This window comes from Hemicordylus capensis, chromosome 1, assembly GCF_027244095.1.
Source record: "Hemicordylus capensis ecotype Gifberg chromosome 1, rHemCap1.1.pri, whole genome shotgun sequence".
In the NCBI taxonomy this organism is placed as follows: Eukaryota; Metazoa; Chordata; class Lepidosauria; order Squamata; family Cordylidae; genus Hemicordylus; species Hemicordylus capensis.
The window spans coordinates 377,478,951-377,490,862 of NC_069657.1; the positions used below are offsets into that span (position 1 = coordinate 377,478,951).

Here is an 11,912-nt window from a genome sequence, read left to right on the forward strand (position 1 = left end):
TGAACAACTAATGACAACTAACCTTTGTTGGATCATGGCTGCTTTTTGTTATCAGTAGCTATTAAACACAGTGTGACCTTAGACCAGGAAGACCCAGATCAAATCCTCACTTAGCCAGGAAAACTTAACTGGGTGGTTTGGCCTTGAACAAGTCACTATCTGTTGGCCCAGCATACCCCACAGGATTGTCATTGGGATATATCCCTATTTGCAACCCCATACTCTCTACCCCCTGTATTTCCAAGTCCCTGGTAGTACACCGTTCTACTCTGTAGTAGTGTGGCCCGGCTACTTACTTCAGCTCTTAACTCCAGAGATTTCCAGTGCCTCTTAAAGTGTCAGGTGCTCAACTTGTGGTAACACATTTAAGATTACATTACAGCAAATATTAACAGCATAGGTAAAACTTACACTAAGCACACACAAAACATCCAGCACAGAAACTTACTAGATTGGTGGAAAGATTAACAAAGTCTGCATAATCTTTGTTTATGAGCTCTACCATGGCAGTTTTAAGAAGTTTATAGTAAAGTTCTAGATCATCTCGGAGCTCTTCTAACTGAACGCGTTTCCTGCACTCAGACACAAAGTGATCGACATCAAAGTCTGCCTGCATATGAAAAGAAAAAGACAGGAATGTAAGAATTAGAGCACGTTCCAGTTCTACACTAAACAAAAAGAAATTCCATGTAAAGTCTTAGTTGTTTGTTATTTTGTTTGCACAGTCTATGGAACTGGTAGTGTCGAAATATCTAATTAATATTTTAGGCTACACTACACAGGGCCAGGATTTCTAGAAACATATTTAGAGTACACAATAAATTGTAGGGTGATCCATATTCTAAATCCTAAATATCGAAATTGTGCTGATTTCAAAGGATAGGCATGTCATGTTTCAAGTACATTAATTTAACTACTAGCCGACCCCACACAGAGCATCTGTGCGGCGTTTTGGGGCCGGCTGTTTTCCCCTCCCTCTTCCTCCTGCCCCAGTCTCTCCTCTCTTCCCCCCGGCCCCACACTCTCCAGCCCTTCTCCTCTCCCCCCGCACAGAGCCTAGGTGGGCGGCCAAGAAGGGCCCTGCCGCCGCCGTTTTTTTCTCCCTCCTGTCCGCCTGCCGCGGCTTTTCTCTCCCCCCACTCCACTTGCCTGCCGCCGCTTTTCTCTCGCCCGCCCGCCGCCTTTCTCTCCCCCCACTGCCGCTTTTCTCCCACCCATCCGCCGCCTTTCCCTCCCTCCACCCGCTGCCGCTTTTCTCTCCCCCCCCCTCCGCCCACCGCCGGCACTTTCTTGCCCTTTGAGAGTTCCGCCACCAAACCCTGGACACGCACCAACTAAGAGAATTAATTATATAGATATTACACTGAAATCTGTAGGGCCTCACTGCAACAACAATAGCCAGCGTGGTATAGTGGTTAGAGCGCTGGACTAGGACCGGGGAGACCCGAGTTCAAATCCCCATTCAGCCATGAGACTTGCTGGGTGACTCTAGGCCATTCACTTCTCTCTCAGCCTAACCTACTTCACAGGGTTGTTGTGAGGAGAAACTTAAGTATGTAGTACACCGCTCTGGGCTCCTTGGAGGAAGAGCGGGATATAAATGTTAAATAAATAAATAAATAAATAAATAACAACATGCTCAGGATAGGCATTAGAATCTTCTTTCTTGCCTAACAAACTGATATTACTTAAATAAAATTAGCCCCCTTGAAACTAAATATTGAGAGAGAAAATGAAAGCAGTAATCCACAGATCAGCAGAGATTATTCATAGTTGGTTTCTACTTATTTAAGAATACAGCATTGGCCTTTAGGAAATCTCTTCAAATAGATTAAAAATGTCAATAGAACTTCTGTAAGGAAAAGACAACCAATAACTTCTTTTTATCTATCTATCTCATAGCCTTCAACCTTTTTGGACTGCAGACTCACCTATAACCACATCCTATGATTCCTTTAATTGTTGGCTGTAGATGCCCTTTTCTCTCTGGGTATATATACAGTATATACACTAGTAACTTATTCTAGGTTTAAAGATAAAGTGTGCCATCACGTCGGTGTCAACTGGTGAACACAGAACCCTGTGGTTGTCTTTGGTAGAATACAGGAGGGGTTTGCCATTGCCATCTCCCGCACAGTATGAGATGATGCCTTTCAGCATCCTCCTATATTGCTGCAGCCCAATATAGGTACTAGCAAGAATTCGAACTGGCAACCTCTGTCTTGCTAATCAAGTCATTTCCCCACTGCACCATTAGGTGGCTACATTCTAGGTTTAGACCTGTTCAACTTTCATGCATTTCTCAAAAAAACAAAACACACCTCTGGGAATTGTAGCCTTGTTAAGTGCTGAGATTTATCTGTGAGGGATCCCTACCACCACCCATTAACAGAACCATGGTTCTGAGGGTTGCCTGGAAGGAGTGAATGAAAACCCAGATCAAGTCTGTAGCGTAAATATATCTTCTCTCTACAGGAAAAGAAATGATCATGGTGGCACTGGTTTGGTCTTTCTTGGGTTATAATGCAACTGGGTCATTGTCTTGAACTACCAGTGTGTTATCAAATAATTTTCATGTGCAATTCCATAGATTTCCATTATGCGTTCATTTATTTATTTATTTAATGTATATCTTGCCTGACTCCAAAGGTTCTAGGGGGTTCACAAAGAGGAATACAATAAAAACAAAATAAACTGTTAAAAACCGGGCCTCCGGCGTCGGGGAGACATGAAGCTCGCGCGTGACGTGTGCGTGCGCAAAAGGCTTGCCGGAGCCTTTTGCATTGCGGAGGGGCAAGGGGCGGCAGGGAGGTATCCTGCCGCCCCAATTTCTACAGTAAATACGAGCACTGGAGGGGGCAAAGCGGCGGGAGGGGTAAGTAAACCCTCCCCGCCCTTAAAGGAACCCCCTCCACCCGGACCGGACCGGCCAGGTCCGAACCGGTCCGGAGGCCTTTACAATGGCCTCCAGACCGGTCCGGACCCATACCTATTCCACAGCCCAGGAGCAACTACAGAGAAGGCCCACTCCCAAGTCACCGTCAGACGAGTTGGTGGTATCTGGAGACAGACCTCCCTTGATGACCTTAATGTGTGGTAGAGATCATGCAGAAGGCGGTGCTCTCTCAGGAAACCCGATCTCAAGCTGTTTAGGTCTTTAAAAATAATTACCAGCACTTCGTATTTTGCCCAGAAACCTATTGGAAACCAATGCAGTTGTTTTAAAACAACTAATATGGATAATATGGTCTCTCTGAGAAACCCTGGAAACCAATTTAGCCGCTTCATTTTGGACCAAATGAATTTCCCAAACTACATATAAAGGCAGCCCCATGTAGAATGCATTGCAGTAGTCAAGCCTAGAGGTTACCTATGAGTGCACCACAGTTCTGAGATCATTTTCTTTGAGGAACGGATACAGTTTCCATATCAACCGGATAGAAAGCTCTCCTGGCCATAGACTCAACCTGAGAAACCAGAGTGAAGCCTGCGTCCAGAAGCACTCCCAAACTACGCACCTGTTCCTTCACTGGGTGTGCAACCCCATCCAGAACAAGAAGATCTATAATATCCTTCAAAGTATGACCCCTTACCATGAGTACCTCCATCTTGTTTGGATTCAATTTCAATTTATTATCCCTCATCCAGACCATTACTGCCTGCAGGTAGGCATTTAGGGGGTTTATGCCATTTCCTGTTGATGATGTCATGGAGAAATAGATTTGAGCCTTTCCATCTGTTGGGAATGCCTAAACAGACCCATTAGCCTCCAAGTTTATTTATTTATTTATATTTATTTAGAACATTTATATACCACCCAAAATGCAAGTCTCTGGGTGGTTTACAACAAAATAATAAAATAATAAAAACACAAAAATAATGTCAAGATCTCTCTGCCCAGAGACTGACCCTGTTACTTCCCCTCCTGCTGCCTAACCCACAAACGGTGTTCGGTTCTCCACTGCTGCCTCCCTGCTCCTGGTCTGTTCCTGAGGAAAGAGGTCCTTTGATTTCACCTGAGCCATTAAAGAAGGAGCAAAGTGGTATAATAACCACTGCATTTCTCTGGGCTTCTCCCTATCCCTGTCCTTTCCTAAATCCAGAAACCTCTTTCTCTAAAGCAGGCCTGCTCAACTTTGCCTTCCCCTCCAGCTGTTTTTGGACTATAACTTTCATAATCCCCAGCCACAGTGGCCAATAGCCTGGGATTATGGGAATTGTAGGCCAACATCTATAGGAGAGCCAAAGTTGAGCAGGCCTGCTCTAAAGTCTCCTTTCTCTAGCTAGGCTGGAATCATCTAATTAAAACTAAATTGCCACTTTGCAAGTTACCTGGTTAATCTCTCAGATGTATTTTAGTAATAATATTGCCTTAATTAATTATTTTACCACTGTACCTCTAAACCCTTAAATAAACCGAATGTATTTGTGAATCTCAACCTACTCTCTGTCAGTTCATTTCCCCAGGACCAGAAATTTGCACAAATTTATTCTGACGTGGGACTGCTCCATCCTAGTTTGCTAATTTCCCCACACAAGCCCAAACACATTTAGGGGTGTTTAGCCAGTGTTTCCAAAATTAAGTATACAACATCACAAACTATTCCAATAATGGTCTTTTTTTCATTCCCTTGTTCTTTAAATAAGCTATAAAAAGATCATTGGGTCCAAGTAGATTTTGTAATGAAGAATCTATTGATCTTAACCCAATATCTCTTTGCCAATTTGCAATACTGCTGTACATGCATGGAACTCCTTCTTTCCACATAGTATTTCCAAAATCTGTCTCAAGAACATTTTATATCTGTCATATCCATTGGACATTCTCTCAGATTCATTGGCTGACATCCTAATGAAGCACTTGCATAATGAGGAAAGTTGTGCTAGCACTAGAAACCTGCATAGTTGTGCTAAAATTACCATGGATTTGCACAACTGCACAGAAGTTCCATTTAAAACAAATGAGATATGGCCCAATTGCAAAAGTAAGTGTGTAGTAGCACAATATTAGTTTGGAATGCAAGCTCCAGACTTAGTGCAAGCAGCTAGCGTAACATCCTTCTGCAAGTTAGGATGTCAGTCATGATGAGATAACATGTTGACAAACTTTTGAAAGCACACAATTTCTATGCAATATTTATCTTTGAATTTTATATGTAATGTCCGAGTTATGGCTGAGTGCATGTGCCTTACTGCTCCAATCATGGCACCATCAGTAAGTTCCACTTGTGTGCAAAACATTTCTCTTCCTCCCTCAGATTATTACTTCAAGAACAGAATGGCCTTTGAAAGGAAAAGAAATGTCTGTCCCTGCTGTAGAGTAATATTTGCATTTCAGCTCTCCTGTGTTCTGTCATGTTCACAACTGAACTTCTTCTTTCCTTTTGCTTTTTTAAGAACCTTGCAGTTCAGGCTAAGTGTCTTGCCGGTGTATGGGTCAATATACAATCTAATTCTTGCTACAGTGGTGAAATGCTTACCCCTGAAACTGTAGAATGTAGAGGAGGAACCAGAATTACTATCAACATATGGTACTTTTCTAAGAACATTCATGCCTAGTTGCCAGCACTGAGAAATACAAATGATCAGGAACAAAAAAATTCATTTTAGGTAAATGGCAGAAGGCTTCAGGAAGGAAAGATAGTGAGGCTTCTTCAGAATGGCTTGGGAAGCAGCTGAGGGAAGAGGCACTTTCCAGTCCCCATACATCATTGGTCAAGTTAGTGGCTGGGACCCAACTGGGTTGCAGACCAACCCAGGGTAGATTGCACCAGAGGCATCACCATTAGCCTTTTATTGCTGGTTTAATTTTTTTTTTTAAGGGGGGAAACACAGAAAGAAAACTAGATAAAGCAAGGGAGATTGCACATCCATCAGGACAAGGACCTGTATTCTGACTCTTTGTAAAGCACCATGCACAGAGGTGCTCTTACCCCTGGACTTCGGGACAGAAGTCCAGGGCCTCCACAGACCCTGGGGGCCCCCAAATCCTCTTGAGTCTATCTTGTATGGTGTGGTCAAGCATGATGATGCTTAATTTGCAGGGGGGGGGAGACCCAAAGGCCTTTAGGTCCAGGCTCCAAAATTACCTACGTACACCTCTGCCTATGGACACAGATAATGCAATAATAAACATGAATATATTTAGTTTACATTACAACTAGGCTCCATGTTGGGACTGGGGTGGCTCAAGGGCCTGAGAGGGCTGAAGGTTATAGACATTCTGGTCCAACTAGCACAGAGCTGTCTATGCTGATTGACAATGGTTTTAGTCTACTAAGATCCCTTTCAATTAGAGATGCTAGTAATTGCATCTGCAACCTTCTGAATAGAAAACAGTTGGTCAACCATTGAACGATGGGCCCTCCCTGCAAAGCCCCATATTTATCCTTAAATGTTTATACCACCATATTAAAACCATATTAAAACAATTTATACCACCATATTATACCATATTAAAACAATCTCAAGGCGGTATGAGATGGTTATACATTAAGACATACAATTTGCTGGTCAAATGACAGTAACAATAAAGATTTGAATACACACAATGTTTGACATGAAAGGAAGACAGTCTTGAAACATGTCATGAAAAATAGCATACAGCATGAAAAATAAAGTAGTCACATTAAGTCTAAAGGATGAGAACAGGAACAATGCACTAGCAATTTATTAAAAAGTAGGTCCTGACATGTTTCGGGTGAAACTGTTCTTCAGAGAAAATGATTCACAAAGCACGATGCTCAACTTCTAAACTGCTTGTAGGTCAGCTAGAAGTTGAGCATCGTGCTTTGTGAATCACTTCCCATGAAGAAGAGTTCCACTGACACACAGCAATATTTCCCTGCTAATAATAATAATAATAATAATAATAATAATAATAATAATAATAATCACTACTAATTCTGATTCCATTTTATTGAACTATCTTGTTTCTGCAGAAGGGAGAAAATTAAATGGTAGGGATTCATTCAGTCCCTTCCAGCCAGTTCTCTCCCACATGGTCAGGGAGAACCTATGTTAAAGCATACGTGGCATTTCTCTGGATTGTTTGTTGTTTTCTGAGCACAGAAAGGAGAGGAGAGAGAACACACACACACACAAGTGAGAGGCCCTCTTCTTATAATCTCAGGGAGAATCCCAAGGGCAAAGCACGGCTTAAACAGGCCCTTAGTGTGTTGTTAATTCCACTTAGGGCCAAACTGCACATTACGTTACATGTGTAGTTTAGCCCTCCATATGAACAATCTTTTTGCAGTATGTAAATATCAGTGGGTGGGGTGCTGATCTGGCAGGCAGATCAGGACCAAAACCACAGTGTGTAGATATTTCACTCTTTGCACTCACACAGTTGTCCCCCTAAAGCTGCTATTAGTTCCACTGGGATAATGGTAGCTTCCCTCCCGGGGTTAATGGCAACTGTGGAGTAAAGCTATTTGGGGGGGGGGATTGTGGCACAAGGGGAAAATATAGTGGCTCCCCCCTTCATGCCACAGTTCTGATCCCAATCAGTCCCTCCTCCTCTTCCTGGCTGCTATTTAGGTTTTGGAGGAAAGAAAAAGATAGATAATGACAAAGGGACAAGATACACATTTAATGTAATTCCTCTTCAGACATTATTCACCTTAGCACTGTTCACTGTTACAGTGCTTAGAGTGGGTAGGAAAGTCCTGTCCTAGTGCTGTCACTCAAACCCTGGACCTCGCCACTCAAGGTTACAGTGGCATTTGTATGAAAAGGGAAGTGCCCTAACTGACAGTTGCCACTTCTGTGATCAGCAGCCTGGGCCAATCCAGGCTGCTGGTCACAGATGTGCCTATATAGTGTAGTGGCTAAATGACTGAGCTGTCTTTCTGCCATAAAATCAGTCAAAAGCTTCCTGATCCATCTTACAGGGTTGTTGTAAACATTACTTAACACAAGTGAAGTCTATGAACATTCGACAGTACTATATAAATGCTTAGTATAATATTAAGAGGATTGTCTTCCTCATATAAGAAGAGGACAGACATATAAGAAAGGCAACATGATCCAAAAAGTCAATATCCCTTTTCTTAATAATCCCCCATCATAGTGTACTTATTTTACCAGCATTAAATAGGAATACTTCATGACTTATGTATTTATTTTTAGATTTATATGCCAGTTTTTCACATATGGTTCACTGCCTCAAAGTTAATTTTTAACAAAAGATAGTATATAAATTATGATCTTGTTTTAAATTGGAACAGAAAATGCATAGTCTGACAACTCAAGTCAAATGAGTGAGCTGCTTCCATGGGGGCCAATAGTATACAAATATTTTTTGGGAAATTAGCATATGCATTTGCTTGCATCCAGGAATCCACTTTTTAAATTGGATATTCTGAGTTGTACATTGTAAAGGACATGGTAGGTTGGGATTTCAAAATTCAGGATACATTAATTCAGTTCCAAGATCCAGTTTCCAAGTGTATCAGAAGTACAGAACCAGACAAAAATAAATATAGATTAGCAAAATGTCAATTCCAAACAGGAAATATCCTGATTCCCACATGCAGAGTGCAACATATGACAAGCTTATACGTGTGTCCACCAAACACACATGCAACAATTTATAAACACGTCACCCAGGCAACGTGTTGGAAGAATCGTATGATTTCAAACACGGAAGCAATTTCCTGAAAGAAATGTGATAATGTGTAAAGGGAGAAGCAATGAGGTAAAATATTGGACTCATTAAAAGGGAAGGGGGAAAAAACAACACACACACCGTCAGAAGATAATGGGCTTAGAATTCTCACCGGACAACTTGCACCCTACACCCAAGAGGGAAAAGGAGCGATTTCGGGTGTGCTTTGGAGGGGGGGAAAGGAATTCGAGGGGGTAGCCTGGAGACGAGAGACGGTGTTGCTAGTAGGCCTGTTCATCTGCCCAACCCGTCTCTGTCTCCTCCACACACACACTCGCCATCTCCCCAGATAATTTCCACCGCTCCCTGCCCCACAGAGCAGCACCGCCACCCGCCACCACTCCTCCCTCTCCTCCTCCAGGGACTGCGTGGCCCAGACACCTCCCCCAATCTACCCCTGCGTCCCCCTCCTCCTCACTTTCATGAACTCGTCCTTGTCGAAGCAGAGGTTCTCGGGTCCCCGGGGCAGGTTCATATTCCGCCTCTCCATCGCTGACGGCGAGCCCCAGCCTCGCCCGGCCGCTAGACAGCCACGTCTCCTTCGCCTGCCCGTCGCCGCTCCAGCTCCTCCGTTGACACAAAATGTAGGCGCGCGAGCGCAATACTTCCGCCAACACAGCGACGACAAGACCCGGCATCGGCGGCCGCCGCCGCCTGCGCTCAAGGGCGGCCTCCAGCGGCCCCCCGCCTCGCTGCTGACACCGATCCCGGAAGGCCGAGCGGCGGCCTCCGTAGAAGCCGTGCAAGCCTCCGCCGCTAGTCTTCGCCGCTGCTCCTGAGAGCTCAAAGGAAAACCAGTCTGCTCGCCGGCGCTCACTCAGCCCCCGAAATAGGTCCTCCAAGCTGGAGCTCCGCTTGATCTCTTCGGGATGTGAAAGGAGGGCGCCTCTCTCGTGGAGCATGTGCAGAGTGCCCTTCCTAACCATTTTGTCACCACATCTCTATCTACGAGGAATTAGTAACTAGGATTTAAGACACTGCCTAGAGCCACTGCTATTAACAATTGTATAAATAAAGTACAAACTGTTGGGGTTTGTGATTATTTAGCAATGCAGCAAGGAAGCTACCACTCCAGTTGCAGAGTGCAGTTTAGTTGTTGCAGCTATTTAAGCAACTCCCATGGAGACCACTGTAGAGTCTAAATTGATTTATTGGTGAAGTATATTTGAGATCGATTGAGTGCCGTCAAGTCAGTGTTGACTCTTAGCGACCACATAGATCAGATGCTCTCCAGGATGATCTGTCTTCAACTTGGCTTTTAAGGTCTCTCAGTGGTGCATTCATTGCTGTCGTAATCGAGTCCATCCACTTTCCTGCTGGTAGTCTTCTCTTTCTTCAGTCATTTGAGATAGGAAAGACCTATCCTATCTATCAACTACTACATAATGAATAGGTAAGGAGAGAGAGATGTTTCCATCTCTCTAGCAGAAAAGGAAGAGGACTGACTCCCTTCAGGAAGTACCTGAGCAAAGCAGGGGTCATAGAGTAAAGGCAAGCAGGGACAGGTAAGGAGACCCTCACTAGTGCTTCTAGTGGTCATTAGGAGAGTTGTGCAAAAGGTTGATGCATTGGAACTCCATCTCCAACACAAATAAGGTCAGAGTAGCATGGAGTGTCTCTCAAATGCCCCAAATGTGGGGGGAACTCCTGCTTCTCTCAGTCTGCTAAATGTGAAAAAAACAAAAGGGAATCATCATAAGTTTCTTAAGGCTTACATTATTAAGCTTTAAGAAACTTGTGATTCCCTTTGTTTTGTTTTTATATAATAATAATAATAATAATAATAATAATAATAAATAATGAATGAATGAATAAAAATAATAAATAAATAATTGAATAATTGATTAAGTGTCATCAAATCGGTGTTTACTCTTAGCGACCACATAGATAGATTCTCTCCAGGATGATCTGTCTTCAACTTGTCCTTTAAGGTCTCTCAGTAGGGATGTGCACAGAACTGGGCAGGAATGGTTCAAAGGTGGGGTGAGGTCGCACTTTAATGGCAGGGGAATGTGCCCCCGCTCTCCACTTTCCCCACACTGGCGCTCCATTTTTCAAGGCTCTTTTGGGTAGCAGCATACCTCCCTGACACCCCATCCCCTCTTTGCCCAGAAGTACCTGGAAGTATTGGGTACGTGTGCGTGCGCATGTCGCACACAAGTGCAATGTCCATGTGCACGCACCCGGTATGCACCTGCGTGCCTGGTACTTCCGGGCAAAGAGGGGACAGGGCAGCAGGGAGGTATGCTGCCGCCCCGAAGGAGCCTTGAAAATTGGAGAGCATGCGGGGGAAAGTGGAGGGAGGGTTAAGTGCACCCTCCTCCACCCTTAGAGTGCGACCCCCCCTCCTTTGAACCAGCCAAACAGCTGGTTGCTCAAACCTGCTTGGAGGCCCTTAAAAGGGCTTATGGAGGGGTTTGTGCACATCCCTATCTCTCAGTGGTGCATCCATAGATGTCATAATCTATTCCATCCACCTTGCTGCTAGCCATTCCCATCTTCTCTAGTGATGTTCAGGAACCTGTCCGGAGGCCATTGTAAAGGCCTCCGAATCGGTACGGGGGGTGGTTCTTTAAGGGCGGGGTGTACACTTACCTCTCCCGCTGCTTTCACCCCACCGGCACTCCTTTAAAAAAAATTTCTTGGGGCGGCAGTGTACCTCCCTGCCACCCCTGTCCCCGTTTGCAGCCAGAAGTGGCTGGAAGTACCGTGTGTGCGTGCACATGTCACACACATGCATGCATGTCGGACGTGCGGGCACACACGCGCGATGTACGCATGTGCGGTACTTCCGGCCACTTCCAGCCGAAAACGGGGGCAGGGGCAGCAGGGAGGTACACTGCTGCCCCAAGAAGTTTTTTTTTTAAAAAGGAGCACCGGTGGGGGAAAGCAGCGGGAGGGGTAAGTGCACCCCTGCTCTTAAAGAACCACCCCCTTGGCGCTGGACCATGCAGGCGCAGTTCCATGCACACCACTAGTCTTCTCTTTCCTTCAACCTCTCCCAGGGAGCTGGGTTTTCGCATAATGTGTCTGAAGTATGATAGTTTGAGCCTGGTCATTTGTATAGAATTTATTACTCAAATTGAAAGAACAATATAGAGTTCTGGTTACTTGTGTGTCTCACAATGTATATCTTTTAGGGATGTTGTGAAACAAGCATATCAGTCATGCTGTATAGAACTATAATGGAGTGACAAACACATTTTAAAATATTATGCCTATTGATTATTTATTCAAGCAT

The 11,912-nt window shown here is 44.3% G+C and overlaps 1 protein-coding gene across 2 annotated transcripts in view; it reads right to left on the reverse strand.

The window, feature by feature from the left end:
- COG2 (component of oligomeric golgi complex 2) overlaps positions 1 to 9,533 on the reverse strand; it is a 58,454-nt gene extending 48,921 nt beyond the window's left edge. The window contains exons 1-2 of one of the 2 annotated variants that reach the window (XM_053298254.1): positions 9,090 to 9,533; positions 449 to 610 (exon numbers count right to left, since the gene is read on the reverse strand). In XM_053298254.1, the coding sequence (XP_053154229.1) occupies positions 449 to 610; positions 9,090 to 9,161 (234 nt within the window). In that variant the 5' untranslated portion in view covers positions 9,162 to 9,533. The remainder of the gene's footprint in view (positions 1 to 448; positions 611 to 9,089) is intronic. The other variant, XM_053298264.1, reaches the window with a different exon arrangement.
- Positions 9,534 to 11,912: the final 2,379 nt, after the last annotated feature.